Source organism: Blennius ocellaris, assembly GCF_963422515.1.
Source record: "Blennius ocellaris genome assembly, chromosome: 1".
Classification (NCBI taxonomy): Eukaryota; Metazoa; Chordata; class Actinopteri; order Blenniiformes; family Blenniidae; genus Blennius; species Blennius ocellaris.
In genome coordinates this window covers 19,714,203-19,729,750 of record NC_137650.1, presented here as the reverse complement: position 1 = coordinate 19,729,750, position 15,548 = coordinate 19,714,203, and the positions used below count along the sequence as shown (strand labels likewise).

Below are 15,548 nucleotides of genomic sequence, written 5' to 3'. Positions count from 1 at the left end.
GGAAATGGAAAACACGAATCATCCCGTCTGTAATGATTTATTTCAACTGCTACACTGTGAAGGCAACAGACCATTGGCAATTGAGTTAAACTGGCAGGACTGAGTCAGCTTAAGTGCCACAGCTCTCAATATTTATATACAACATAACCAAACACTGTACAAGTCCCACTCAAAGTTGGGAGATTTACAAGAGTGATGCACAGAAAGGAATCAGCCTGGGTTCAGTTCAGAAACATTTGCCTTCAGCGCATCATAAACTTGTGATATATTTTAAAAACTGACAAAATTAAAAAAAGGCCCTTTTTTTTTTTCTGAAATGAACCCGGTACTGTTGTCACGTTTGGGAATGAATACTTCCAGTTCTTGAAAGTTCTTTGATTGTAAACATTGAAAGTACAAAAGTGGAATACTCCGGTTCTCCAGTCATCGACCCGTCGCTGACAAACGGCGTTCAGTTCGTCCCGACAACACAAAAACCACAGGTATGAATCTCGGTTTCAAAAACAAAAACAAGTTTAGAGTTTCTAACTGGAGCAGCAGTAAACAGTGATTCTTCCATCACGTTAAAGTTCAGTTGATTTCAAGAGTCGGGGAAAAAATTCAGTTCCCCAGAACTTTCCAAGTATAAATTAACGTATGAAAAAAAAAAACCAAAAACCTCAAACAATAAATACTCAGTATGTGATTGGCAAGTACTCGACACATACATTGTAAAGTTGTCAGAAATGTGCGACAGTCACGTCTGTCATCAAGTGAAGTGCCACTAAGTGGTCCGGTCGTTCTCCTCTTGGTCCTTGGAAGCAGCGAGAGTCTCAGAGAGACATTGAAGTTGTGCTCCTGCGAAATGTGTTGGGACTGTCTTATTTGTATGCTTTGCACTGAAACGCTGAGCTCATCTTGGCAACAGGAGAAACTAAAAGCAGGTGGCGGTCGCTGCAAATACACAGGCACACGTTGGCAGTCGCACAGGTTGAAGAAACAACTGGGTTTCGTTCCATTCGATGGTCATGTGCTCATCAGGAAGTAGTCTGGTTTAATGTTCAAAGAAGTTGAGCTTCTCAGAATGGGTAATGTTACAGTGAAGTAATCAGAGTACAAATGTGATCAGCAAATTTTTTTTTTTTTTCCTGTTGGGACTTATCTGTATAGACAAAACCAATTGTCGTTTGATCCATAAGCATTGAGAAGCATCTCGTCGCTTTAATGTTTTCACTTCCCAATTATCTTTTTAGTGTTTTGTGTTAAACTGATGCCATCATTTCATTTAGTGTATATTACACTTACATTTTCATTTCTAAAATATGTGTTATAATGAACTAATAGTTCTGCCCCTCACTTATTCCTTTATATATATATTTCTTTAAAGGATGCAAAGCGAAGCAAAATCAACCCTAAAAAAAAACCCCACCGATGTCGATTGAATGACATGAAAACATTTTGTAAAGGTAACCTGAACATGTCAAAGTGAAATAAACTGCACTTTGTATCTCCCTGCAGCATCGAGCTATTTTGGATTAAGCCACTAGCTGTAGATCATGAGTTCCTGTATATATGCTGCCTCGGCAGGCGCTCTTTCGTCTCATTCAACAGCAGCAAGGCCTTTGTGATGTGTGGCTCAACGAGGAGATTTTGATGTATTTTATGACGCGGTACTGAACGAAACCGGAGGATTGGTTCCGAAAACCGCCTCCGTTTAATCGCTGCAAGTTTCACTTTCAGCCACTGAACCTCAGCCGATCAGCACCTGTGTGTTGCACGTACAGCCGGCCTGGTGTTCGCCGTCGTGTGTTCACATCAGTTGACGTTTTGAGAGCATTCCTCTTTTTATTGAAATAACATTTGTTATTACTGAACACCCTGCACTGCTTGGATTTAAACAGTTTCGCCCTTGTTTGGACTGAGGTTTTCTTTTTTTGTTGTTGTAAGTTAAGTGTCGCTGTACCTGCATATAAAGTAAATATGAATTGGTTGTGTAAACTGTTGCCATATTTATGATAAATGTTCCAACAGTCAAAGTTTAAGCCATGTCAAAGCAGATGCTCTGCTTCCGCTCAATAGAGGAAAAAGATCAAAGTGTTATATTTGTGCACGACTTTAAATGTTTGTGACCATTCATGCATGTGGTTCTTCACCCCGAGCAGCAGACAGTGACACACTGGAGATTATTACAAGTCGGATTTAGATGATTGTGGAGCGCTCCCGGCAGCAGCGGCGGCAGCGGATCTCACGTCGGGTTGGAGGAACAACGCTGGAGGAGGAGGGCGTGGCACGTGTCACACACTCTGACCGGCTTGGGAGACACCGGCAGGGGGAGTTCATTGTCGGAGCAGCTGTTACAGAAAATCTCCCCACAGTTCCTGCAGTGGTGCTGAGGACAGAGACACGGAGTGGACTCTGTTGGTATTGCCGTGGATTGATTTCTGCAGCCTCATTCAGAACTACTTGTGTTCAAAACCACTTATATGTGTTCAAGATACTAATCAAAATCACCACTTTTTACTATGACTTTACATTGTAAATTTCTTAAAGTTACCAGGACTGACCTTTCGTCTCGAGATGGAAAACTCTTTCTCACACAGCTTGCAGTGAGTAGCTTCTTTGTCCTTTAACCACACCTGACCGCCCTGCAACAACAACAGACCGCCCTTCACTTCACACTAAAGCAACACAAAAAAATCTGGCTTTGCCGACAGAATACAAAAGAAATCGTGCTACCACTTCTACATCTGCAAGAAGCTTTGATCTATCATCCTTAAGCTCCTGCTGCTTTACCTGAAGTGCTTTGTTGGCTTCTTTGATGTCCTCAATCTTCATTTTGGACCTAATATCCGAAACAAACAAGTGAAAATGAATTGCAGTCCTCAGACCACAGCTCATCGCTCATTTTCTTCAGATCAGTGTCCCTGAACAGAGAAACAGTTGAATTAGTGCAGAGGGATTAGTGAGTTTTACTGACTCGCTGAGTTTGGAGCCGAGCTCCCCAAGAGCTTGTTCTTGGTCCTCACAGATGGACTTCAGCTGAATGTTTTCATCCTGGAGACGATGGAACTCCTGGAAAACCCAGCAACAAACCCGACAGGAGGAAACGCTCGTCAGGGACGCTATACGTTCAATAAAACATGCCGCTCTGTGTGTTTTCTCTCCTCTTACTTTTTTCAGCCCGTTAATCTGCAGCGCCTCCGTGCTGAGCTGAGCGACCGCGTCTTGTTCTCGGTCCAGATCATTTTGCAGCGTCTGTCTCCACTCCCGCTCTATCTTTAGATCCATTTCCAGCTGCTGGCTGTGGGTAGAACGTACAAAAAAAGTCATTTCAGGAGTTAAGATGATAAACACACAAAGAAAAAAAAAAAAGAAGAAGCTTGATCACCGGGAGCTTCGCGAGCACAGTGTGTGTGTGTGTGTGTGTGTCTCACTGTTTTGCTTACAGCTGCTTCTCTCTCTGCTCAATCTGCCTCTGCAGGCTGTCGGCCTTGTTGGCAAAGTCCAACTTGAATCGCCTGGTTCCCTCCTCGGCCGAGGTGCGGTGCTTCTCTGCCTCCTGTAATCTGCACCATTATAACCAGGAACAAACTCAGGACCATGGAGAGAAAAAACTGGGATGGGTGGGTGACTGGAGGGGGAGAAAACAACTGAAGAAGACGAGAGGAAGGATGGTGGATGGTAAGAAAGGGAAAGGGCCACGGGGGTTAAGATGAAGGATGTGTGGCCGAGGTCGGGGCAACGTAAGGCGCTTTGATTTGCACTCCTTCACCTCCGGGAAGTCAAAGTTTTGAGGGTGTGCAAACTGGGGAATGTGAATCATTTGGATTCAAACCAAAGCAGCAAAATGATGAAGGTAAAGGCGACTCAAAAATATAGACGGACAGAAATTAAATGAGGGAAAAGTGCCTTTAAGCAACTATACCAACAAAACAGAAGATGATCGCTACTCAAATGCAGCAAATTGATGGAGTGAAAAATCACTAATATCCACAGAACATTACGGGGTTTGTTTGTCGAATGTGTTTCAATGGAACTTATTGAACACAGATGGGGTGGGGGGGGGATGATAAACAGGCACCGCCCTGGAAGGACAGGAACTTGCTCCTTAAGATTCTAAGTATTGTCGGTTATTAGCAACGAAAGTCAACTTGGACCAGCACTTTCAAAACATCTAACTTTATTGATCACGGTTGGTAAAAGATGACAGGAGTATACAAGCTGTACTTAAGTGTTCATTCCTCTACAAACTGAGATCATCGGGAACATGGGAGTTAAGAACAGGAAGAAACGACCCTGATGTCTCACGGACGTCAGTAAATGACAAAACACCACAGCGCAGTTCTCTTAACAGAAGCTCCAAAGATATTACGACGTCTCTCCTACACGTGTTTCACGCGAGGTTCAGCTGTCTGTTCTGCACGGAAACACAAGACATCCAGTTCAAAACGTCCCACTATTTTTTTATGTCAGTGTTTCAATTTTCTGACTGTCCCGCCGTGTAGAAAGTCCTTTGTCAGAGACGACAGTGTCCAAAACCTAATATTTACTGTCCAGTGCTCTACGCCCGGGGGGGGCTGGCGAGGTTTGCAGCCAGTGGTCGTCACAGCCAATCAGGAGGAACAACACATGCAGAGCAAAGTGGCAACGCAAGCTGCACAGACACACTCCTGTCTGGGGTAAACCTCGTGTCATTTCACTACTGTTTTCTTGTTTGTGATCTTAAACTGTGTCGACTGCTTCAAGCAACACAAGAAACATTTTTTTTTTAAATTACCTCATAATATAAAAGCTGCAGTTGCAACTCATGTTCACGAAATTCTGACTTCAGTCTCGATTAACCCCGATATTATTTATTAAAAAAAAGACAAACAATAAAAAACCCCAACATTGGGACTTGATCATTTTAACTCAACGATCGGTTTCGATCAGTTATCCTATTTAGGCATCTTTAAGTAACAGTCACAATATTTTGCTGACTGGAGCATAAACAAGTGCTTTTATTTATTTATTTAAGAGTTGAGGGAGCATACTTAGTGACGTAACATTGACAATCCAGTGAGCATTTTATATATGACTTACGAACAGCTCCCATGTTGGTATTATTTCATATCTAAACAGCAAAGTACAGTAAAAAAAAAAAACATTGCGTCCTATTTACTACATTGCACCAACAGTCACTGGAGCCTCGGTGTGTCATCAGATGAAACCATCCAGCAGTTGTGACCAAGAGTAGGAAACCCGACGTCTCCATTTGAACTCAACATGACCGACGACGACGCTCCGATTACATCTGAGAGTCTAAAAACAGTCTATTATCACTTCTGTCTATTACTGTCAGCGTTACTGCATATTTAACAGACTACTAGAGACAGAACGTATGTGAAGCTTTTGTATGTATTAACACCTGAGCATGTGAGTGAAGAGTTAAAGTCACCTGTGAAAATTCAACTTCAGGTTCTATTAAAGTAAAACGGTTAGAATATTCAAAGTGTGGTGCCCAGATCAACTGCTTATGTGAGGCTAAAAAGGACCATGAGGGCGTTCATAAGAAACTCTTTTTTTTTTTTTTTTTTCTTCACCCCCCCACTTTGCACAAACCTACTTATCATGTGAGTTCCCCAAAAGTTAAATGAAAGTGGTCCTAATGATCTCTGTGGATGACAGGATGTTGCTGATGATGGCGTTTCTGTAACTAAAACCAATTCACGCCAATCGGCGTCGACCTGACTCCGTGGCAGCCGTCGCTGTCCTGATAACACCTGGACGTAAGAAGAACAAAAAAAAAACCCGGAATGTTGCTTTTATTAGGCCCGAGTCCACTTGTTTCTGCGTGCTCGTTCCTCAGAAGGAGATGTCCTTGACTAGCTTGTATTGGTGCTCTGTGTCTGTGCTGGCACACTTAACAAACGACATAGCAAGCGTTCTGGTCTGACTGAGCAGATCCTTGTCACTGCGCGCACAAGCAAGGAGGGGGGGGAAATAAATAAAAAAATCAAGAAAGAAAATCCAAACATGGGAGGTTTCAGGTGAGCAAAATGGATGGAATAAAACAGACCAACAAAAAAGGAGAAAAGACAGAGGGATAAAAGGAAGGAAGGAAGGAAGAAAGGATGTCAATACATCAGTATTCTAAATAGGCCCGGTTACACTGAACACTTTTTTTTGGTGAATTTTTAACATCACAAGCATGGCAGGAGATGTCATTGAAAGATGAAAGGCGTTAATACACAGAAATCTGATTTCAGACTGCCGGTTTAACTCTGTAATCAGATTTCTACAGTCTGGGTAGGTTTCCTTTTCATGGTGCTGGGTAATGAGAGGAAGCTGTGAGGAGGAGGAGGAGGAGGAGGAGGGGAAAGTAATGTCGAAGATGAATATTTCAAGCAACTTAGGAGAACTAGTTTAACAACACAGGGGATTTAAACATGAGATTAACAAACAGCCACAACAGTAATAATCTACGTTGTCGTCTACTTGAAGTAGCGTGTTTTGATTTTTTTATCAATAATTTTGATTTCATCTGCTTTTCTTTTACATTTCCGCTTCATTAATGGGAAGAAAAAAAAATCTTTGACATCTAACCACCTACAGCTGCCACCTACGTACACCTTTAGAGCAGGAGAAGAACATGAGTAAGCGACTACAAACAGAATGAAAGAGATTTAAACCAATGGGAGAGAAGAGGGAGAGAGAGAGGGAGAGAGAGAGGGGGGACCTTGTTGACTGGGAGACGACGGGACGAGCAGGAATCAAAAAGCATCAGTGAACAAGCCCAACAGCTGCATTATGACAAACACGGCAAAGGGAACGGTGCAATATGGGAGAGAAGGGACCATGCGTGACAATATCTGAGGTTCTACATTAACGATATCAGGGTTTCGACAAGAATATTTACAAATACAGTATTGGCTATAGAGACTTGCTACTTTGTGTTGTAAGACAAAAAAGCTGCTGATTTAAGACCTGTAGTGTAGAGAACGATCAGTGACCATGAAAAGCACAGCACACTGACTTTTTGGCCAATAAACACACTTTTTTCTTTTTTGGTTTTACTCTATAATTTCTCTTTGCAAGTCATTAAAATGTACAACTGCAAAATATTTGTTAGAATATTTGTTTTTACGATTTATTTCCTTGAACCGGAAGCCACATTTATTACAATTGATGTTTAAACTTTTTTTTAATTTGTATGCTACAATGCCGAAATAACGGACAAAACAATTGTCTTTCCAATGAAATGTTGAAATGCAGCAGCATTTACTGTGTTTTGTTTCATAGCTGCTTATTCAAAGAAGCAAAAGGACTTCGACTACGTCCACGAAATGATCCGTCTTCTTTATCCCTGGAAGGAAAGAGAAGAGTCCCCCTAAACGGGCCCCATGTATTAATGAGTGGTGACTCCACAAAGTTTGCAGGTCGCATCTTTTCCAGCTTCTGCCTCAAAATACGAGAAGATTGTATCCTGCTCTCCGGTCCTCGGGACTTCAGAAAGCAAAACACAGGAAGCACTTTATGAATAAAAAAACCTGTTCAACGAATTGAATCTTATTCATAAAGCTAATTCATTGAGTAAAAGTGAGTTGGTAATGTAAAGTTAACGGATAAAGGAAAAGAAGAATAACCCCAGAAAACTGTTGTCTAAAACTAGTCTAATTTTCTTGTGGAAACCCTGATAACAAAGAAATCACCCCCCCCCCCCCCCCCTTCATGCTTTGTCCCAGGCCTCTCCAGCAAGGCGACCATAGAGACGATTATGAGAATGAAATATGTATGAAAAAAAACCAACCAATATCTTATTGACAATGGAAGTAGAGAATCAAGCATGATTGCCTTTTCCAAAGTGTTAGCATATGAACCGGCTCAGCTGGTTGTGGCTGCACTGAGGAGGCCACATGGGATGAAAAGGTGTGATTAGCGTGTGCTTCATGTTGAAATGGCTTCTCACCTTTGCTCCAGCTGCTTCATGGTGGCAGTGATCTGATTGGTCTTTTCCTCCAGGCGAGTGATCATGTCATTCTTTTTCTTCATCTCCTCATCAGATGACTAAACGAAAGAAAAGAAAAAGATGATGATATGCCTTGATTAGTCACACAGAGTGATGATGATCTCCGTCTCTCAGTCTGGTAGAGGACGTTCGTATAAAGACGCCCGTGCCTGTACCTGCATCTTCTGGTACATTTCCACATTGATGGCTTTGACCTCATCCAGTTGGTGGCGCAGTCCGATCAGCGTGTCCTGTTGGGCAAAAGCCAAAACACTCAACTTTGACTTATAAAACAGAAAAAAATATTGGGCAAAATTTTAAAAAAAGGACAAACTTATATAACACTCTCCAGGGTGACAGCTGACTTGCCTCAGCGTGTTTTGGGATTTTTTTTAATAACCTGTCCCAGCTGAAAGCCGCTCACAGCTGGGTTTCAAATGCCAGCGGAGGCGTTTAGATTGCAGAATTCACAGGTGGGTGGTGAGAGACCAGACGCTGGCACAAGAGCCAGAAATATCCAGATAGATCTCAGACATTAGTTGGTTCAGCCTGACCATCAACAAAGACAAGACTTGTATGTGTCGTTCCAAAACCTGCAGCTCTGTGGTTTGAATGGAGTGACAAGTTCACTTGGAAGGTTTTTTGTTTTTTTTAAAGCAGGTTGAGCACGATTAAAGTCTCCTTCCCACCCGGCTCTTTATATTTCAGCAGATGATAGAAAACACCCGTTAACCTGTTTTTCGTGAATATCTTTTTCCAGAAGTTTCATGGCGAGCTCCATCTCTTGTTTCATGGACACTTGGACGACCAGCTCGTTCTCTACGTCCTAAAAACACACAAGTAAACGCACAGACTCCACGTTATTACGGAGATGTTACCAACGCTTCACTCCTGCGCTCCACACACAACAACAGTTTGACCTGTCTGAGCTGACATTCCTCTTTTAGTTGTCGCCGGGCTTCGTTGTACATCTCGTCCAGACCCTGGCGAGACTGTTTGTACGTGTCTCTCTCCACCGACACGTCCCCTTGAGTTACCTGATGAACAGTAACAGAAAGAGAAGGTCAGTGGCTCCGTTCAACAAGCTTGTGTTCAGAGATGACAGGTTTGTTAAAAGTGCAATAAAAAAAAAAAAAGGGGGGGCAACCATTTAATGCTCTTAAAAATGATGTTTTGAATATAAAGTAGCAGTATTAATTATCATTAATGGTAGTTACCTCTAAATGTTGCTGCGTCTTTAGCAGAATGAGACTGTTTTCTCCCCTGAGCTGCTGATTCTCTTCTTGCAGTTTGATGATGTTGTTCTTGGCTATGGCTAACTGCAGAGGAGACGACACGCACACGAGGAATGACGTAAAGGAACAGAGTGACACACTGATTTATTTATTTTTTTAAACAAGGGATTCGGCTAAGCACACCTCGTCTTAACAACATCCACACTGAACAACAAACAAGCACATGTAATTCCGTCATGGCGTCAGATTTGACTCCGGGGGGGAACTGCGGCTCTCACCTCCTCTATGAGTTTGGAGTTGGATTTCTCCAGAGAGTCGACTCTGCCCTGAAGGCCGTGAACGGTGGAGCTGCACACACGAACACAATTCATACGGCCTCAAGAGTATACGGTAGGGTAGAAGGGACTTTAATATGGATGTATGTATTTGTATTATGATAATTAACTCTCCAGTGGAATTTCAGCAACACTTCAACCAAACCTTAAAGGCTGGTTTGTTTTCAGTGGAAAAAAACAACAAATGTCTCACTTGAGCTGTCGATTCAGTTCTTCTACGTAGTTCTTCTGATCCAAGATGGATGCGATCTGGCTATTCCTGTTGCCATAGAAACAGATTGAAAACAGAGCTCTGCATCAGATTTAGGGACCAAAAAAAACAAAAAACTAGTTGTACAGAACGGTGCACAGTGGACAGAGAACAGTACCTCTCTTCACTCCTGTAATCGTCTATGTCGTTCTTCAGGTACATGGAGAAGTCGATCACCCCGACCTCAAATTGAACACATTTCAAAAAAGGACTTCATACGAGGGGTCAATGAACCTTTAAATAGAGGCAGAGCTAGTACCTTTTCTTTAAGTGAGCCGATCTTCAGAACGATCAACAACAGATAATTGTGGCACAGATTAAAAAAAATGAATTGTTTCTGGGATTTGTCAGACGTTTAATTAGCTAACTTATTCTAGTTAATTAAATATTTTTTTCTTTTGAAATCGTGAAACATTTATAATTTTTTTTAGACTTCATATCACTACCAATTCTACAGCACTTTGTTTTTTTTTCTTGTTAGGATTTAACATTTCCACTTGTCAAGGTCTCAGATCTCATAGATGACGTGTGTTTATGGTTTTTGTATGAAATTGTTCACTAAAGTGATGCTTAATTTCACAATCATCTCATGTGACCAATATTTAAGTCAACATTCCTTCAAGAAGTTCTCATTGATGTAGTAGAACGGTGACACCAGAGTATAAATCTGTGACCTGTGTCTGTCATGGTATTTTCTGAAACTTGAACACGGCCGCTAAATCATTGCCAGGCAATGTTTACGAAGGTGCAGGAAGTGGAGTGGCATTGTTTAGTTTGACATATGACAGATGAACACCGACATGAGTTAAAAATTAGGACCGAATCAAAAAACAGAAGGAGAAAAAAAAAAAAAAAAAAACAAACAAACACATACAGCAGTGTCATAAGATCACCTGGACACATTATACCAAAAGTACGTTTTTAATACACGTTGTGTAGAATTGTTGGGATGACTTCTTGTCAGAAACGTACCTGGGAATCCAGGTCTTCACCTTTCACGCACAAGTTCGCATCAATGACGTTCAGGCCCACCAGAAGCCCCACGATCACTGCGCCCTCCTCCTCCAGCATCAGTGCTGAGTGCTCATAGAAATCACTGAGGCGGAATACACATGAACGTAAAACGGGTTGTTATTCTACGTGTTCCCATTGCCTTTAAAAGACCGCGGCAACGTTAGATTTCGTTCAAATTGTATTATTCTGCAGTATCCTTGAACGTACCTGAGCAGGTCTTTTCTGGTGATGAGGAGTCGGAGGTAATCAGCCAGCCGCTTCTGCATGAGAGCCAAACGCAGCCACGCTCTCGCCCTGCCTAACGGAGTCCTAAAACACGCACGCACGCACACACACACACACACACACACACACACACACACACACACACACACACACACACACACACACACACACACACACACACACACACACACACACACACACACACACACACACACACACACACACACACACACACACACACACACACACACACACACACACACACACACACACACACACACACACACACACACACACACCCCAGTGATCAAGTTATATATTAAAGACTCTTGCTAGTCTTCAGCCAAAGTGACACAAAATCACCCCAGAACTGGAGTACCATATTTAAAATTTTTATTAGATTTCCTTTTTAGCTGCACAGTTTGAATTGTCTGGTGTTCAAGACATTCTTGCTACACGTCTGCTGGTCTGACTCAGCAACTTCAAAAGGAAGCGGACTTGGTACTCCATCTGAAACAACAACAACTGTTCCTCATTTTTGCCGCGTCAGAAAAAAAAAGACAGAATTCTTCCCCTTCCGTGGTTTCCTGTCCAGAGGGGCTATGACTTCATGTCTGATAACTGGGCGAGGTGGACAGCAGCAAGCAACGGGCGCTCTGTGCACAAGTTATGTCTCATTAATTCCATTTTGTTTTGTTCAGCTATGGTGTCAACAAAACCTTATCACGTCGCTGAAAATGTACAAGCTATACAGCAAAATGTAGACGTGCGTACTACTGCGTTATTGCTTTGTATTTACTCATAGGGCGAGTCCTGCACCATAATGAAAATGCAGCATTCACATCGACACCTGCTTCTCAGATCTTTGGAAAACGAATCCAGACAGAGGAGAAGTGCAGACATGATGAAATAGACGTGAAGCAGCAGGGAGGGGGGGGGGGAGGGGAGGTGAACTGAAAGTAAATAAAACGCAGGTACTTCCCCATCTGCTCAGGTGACACGATCACGTTACGCCTGGCTTAAAGTGTGTTTGAGCAAAACGCTTGTGTTTAATACCCTGAGTAGTTTGGGTATTAAACTAATAAATATACTGCTTACTTAAGCCCGGGCAGGTCTCGTACAGAGGCCGAGATCTCTGCTGCTTCAGGACACAACTTCTCCACCAGCTCCAGAGGACCCCACAGTGACTTGTTAAATCCCAGGAAGGACTTCTTCACTGTAGAAAGACAGAGAGAGAGAAAGACACTTCTCAGACACACCGGTAGGAGTAAAGAAAAACAAATCTGCACAGAAGACAAACTCGCATATACAGGATCCAAGTCTGGACGTTAAAATAGGATGTGAGAGTTACAGTGAAAGTATGAATTAATGACTTGACTGAATGCCGCCGTCTTACCTCTGAGCCCATGTTTGAGACAGTGCTCCATAACCACAAAGAACTGCTGGAGAGGTGGGTAGTCCGAGTCCAGTGTCCGTCCAAAGCTCAGAGCAGATTCAATCAAACCTTTGATACTCAGCTTCGCCATGTTCAACAGGTTGGCTCGCTCCATGGCCATGGGGTCTCGGAGCGCTGCGAGACACAACAACGATATGTAACTCGAGGATAAATAATATACCTATCCGAGGACATATAATAGAGCTTTAAAAACACACAAAGTGGACCATTGATCTGACATTCTTTCATACAACTCAAGGTAGCAGGGCAAAAGCTAGGCTGCATCCTGGAGAGATCAACAGGACATATTTACAAACACTGCTACTTCACAGTATATGCAAATCACTTGTCCCAATACGGTGGTAATAATAACTTCAGTAACGCCTTAAAACCAAATCACCAGGGCCAACCACTGCTTTTAGACGCACTTTCATGTGAGCTTCTGGGTTAATGTGTGGCCACACAGCAGAACAGTCTCAGTCAGGCCAACATGTGCAGCTTGAACTGCTGCTGCTGGTTGGCCTGAAGGGAAGTCCGATCATCAAATGATTTGTGGAAAGTGCCCCACTGTCTGCAGGCCCAGGGCCCCGAGGAGAAACAATCAGTAAACAATTCATTAATCTTTGTGATCAGATGACTTCTACTACAATTTATGCAACGTTACACAATGGAAAAGAGAAAAGGCCCGAGCCAATTTGATTATTTGTGGTAATAAATATTTTGGTGCGCTTGTAACAGTTCTCAAGTCATGATTAAATAAATTACAGTCATGCATATTAAAGTAAGTGAGTTTATAATTAAAAACATGACATCTTCACATTGGTGTTATAGCTTGAAAGGTTAAAATGGTTATAAAACCTCAATAGCAGATCTTCTGCGGATTCATGAGCAACTTCATCAAACAAACAGCCTAACATCTGACTATCTTTAGCTGTGAGTGTGGGAGGGTGTGGAGCTGCACTGATTGATTATGGCTGGTTGATGGGGACACAAGAGCTCTTGTACACGAGTCTAACTTGAGAATCAGCCAAACGACACAGGGAGTGATAACCCCCGAAGACCTGCAGAAAAAAAATGTTTTCCATTTGCATCAGATCATGTGATGCTGCAGGCAGTAAAGTTGTGTGATGGTGCAAAACAACAACTCAGCTCAGTTCACTTCCAGTAGTAAGTGATGGAGATGGAGACCATGGCTGGAGAAAAAAAATCAATCACATGCAGAGGGTGGGGTGGTATAGACGGGAGAGAATGAATGGATGAGTGAATGAATGAATATATCTTAAAGGATGAGCATATGCCTGGGCCACATTTCTAACCATTGCCAGGGTGCTGTTATTAACCTTTAGCCCCCCTCCCCTCCCCCTCATACCCCCACCTTGGGCTGTCCAGTCCCCGGGCAGCGACGTCCTGTGGTCCGACACTTTGGGCAGGACGTGAATGCTCCCTGAAAGAGTCTCGGACGCTTTCCTGGCCAAGGCGAATATCGGAGCCTGCCATCGGCCATCTCCTCCTCCACTGCTGCTGCTCCCACCACCACCACCACCACCACCACCTCCTCCACCTCTGGTCGAGCTGCTGCTGCCGCTGCTCGCCTTCTCCCCGGCAGCAGATTTGTCCTCCTGCAGCCGGAGAATACCAAACACCTGGGTCTTCTCCTTGCTGCTGTCCGCCTCAGACAGAGCCAGGTCGTGCTCTGCGGGCGATGCCATGTTGGAGAGCCTCGGAAAGCCGCTGCTCGCTGGCTGTGCCGCTGCTCGGTACCGGCGACACCAAGCTAATTCATACGGCCGCGCTAACCGCTGCTAACCATCGTGACAGCGGCGCCAGTGAGAGAAAAAAAAAAATACCTGCAACCCCACCGGCCGAGGCGCTGACAGGTCCCGGCTGCTGTCAACAACCGACCGACCGACCGACCGCAGCAACGGAATAACGAAGAACCCGCCGCCGCTTCCGCTACATGGTGCCCGGGGAATATACCCACATGGACCGCGGACTAAAATGCAGCGGGGTGAAGACGTCTATTTTAGCGCATACTGATTTGTTTACTGCCAGCCGGAGCTAACCGATAGTCGGCGTCTGCACGGTACTCGCAGCTCCCTCCGGAGGGGCGGTGTCAGCGGCTCACAGGACACACAAAAGAGCACTACGTCATGATTTTAACAGGCGGCGGCTGGGAGGTGTGCCGCCCCCTGCTGGCGGAGCACGGAGCTGCAGGGCGGAGACGTACTACTGTGCGGCTGGAGCTGATGGATGATAGGATAGATAGATAGATAGATAGATAGATAGATAGATAGATAGATAGATAAGATAGATAGATAGATAGATAGATAGATGCAGCATCAGTTGTTCAAGCCATACCCCCCCCCCCCCCTATACACGATATTTTGATTATTATGGCAATAATTCATTGACTGTTATGCATTATCATGACAAACAATTAAAATACTGGAGCTACAATGGATTCTTTCTTATATTAAATGTGAGGACTGTTTATGTTTTTTTTAAGGCATATTTGTTTGGAATTATCACATATTATTTAGTTAAAGACTATTGTGAAAACATTTTACAATTCATTATTCTTATCAAGCTCGTGATCCAGGTGTGAGAGATGTGTTTTCTCCACTTATGTGAATGCATTACACATATGTAATATTGATCTAATAACAGTATTTTCTAGTCTGATTTGTAAAAGAAAAACTTTTATCCTCTCTTTTTTTTCTACGTTTTGCAATTTGTGTATGTGTTTGTGTTTCTGGCCACCTGTCCTCAGTCATGGATGGGTGGATGGGATGGTCTGGCTGTTTGCTGAGGGAACTTTACACAGTGAATGGATAAAAAAAAAAAGAAAATCCAGTGATGAGTAGAAAGTTGCAAATATAAAGAGCATGAATATCCTCCGTAAAACATACAGTAACACTTTCATGTAGAACCACAGTGTGACAGGAAGCCACTGGGAATTATGAGCACTAAATAGAAATTGCCTTCATACCTTGGCCATAAGCTAACCGCTCCATACTCTCACTGTGAGTGATGCCCCACCGGTGCAGACTCTGGGGGGAGTAACATGGGCGAGCCGATGTTCGTTCTT

The 15,548-nt window shown here is 43.3% G+C and overlaps 1 protein-coding gene across 3 annotated transcripts; it reads right to left on the bottom strand.

Annotated features, from left to right (window-relative positions):
- Positions 1 to 21: 21 nt before the first annotated feature.
- rufy2 (RUN and FYVE domain containing 2) lies at positions 22 to 14,554 on the bottom strand. 3 transcript variants are annotated; one of them, XM_080501340.1, is made up of 19 exons: positions 13,836 to 13,995; positions 12,422 to 12,595; positions 12,124 to 12,241; positions 11,008 to 11,109; positions 10,759 to 10,882; positions 9,905 to 9,969; positions 9,730 to 9,795; positions 9,480 to 9,549; positions 9,184 to 9,285; positions 8,887 to 9,003; positions 8,700 to 8,792; positions 8,143 to 8,217; positions 7,928 to 8,025; positions 3,426 to 3,545; positions 3,151 to 3,280; positions 2,957 to 3,051; positions 2,773 to 2,821; positions 2,544 to 2,624; positions 22 to 2,368 (listed from the first exon to the last, which is right to left on the bottom strand). In XM_080501340.1, exons 2-19 carry the CDS (start codon positions 12,579 to 12,581, stop codon positions 2,225 to 2,227), a joined length of 1,809 nt encoding a protein of 602 aa, XP_080357466.1. In that variant the 5' UTR covers positions 12,582 to 12,595; positions 13,836 to 13,995; the 3' UTR covers positions 22 to 2,224. The 3 variants fall into 3 exon arrangements, with proteins under 3 accessions (XP_080357466.1, XP_080357467.1, XP_080357468.1); XM_080501341.1 differs by having other exon boundaries at positions 8,700 to 8,794; positions 8,907 to 9,003; positions 13,836 to 13,970; XM_080501342.1 differs by lacking the exons at positions 22 to 2,368; positions 2,544 to 2,624; positions 2,773 to 2,821; ... (1 more) ...; positions 3,151 to 3,280; positions 3,426 to 3,545 and adding an exon at positions 5,535 to 5,932 and having other exon boundaries at positions 13,836 to 14,554.
- Between the last annotated feature and the right edge of the window lie 994 nt (positions 14,555 to 15,548).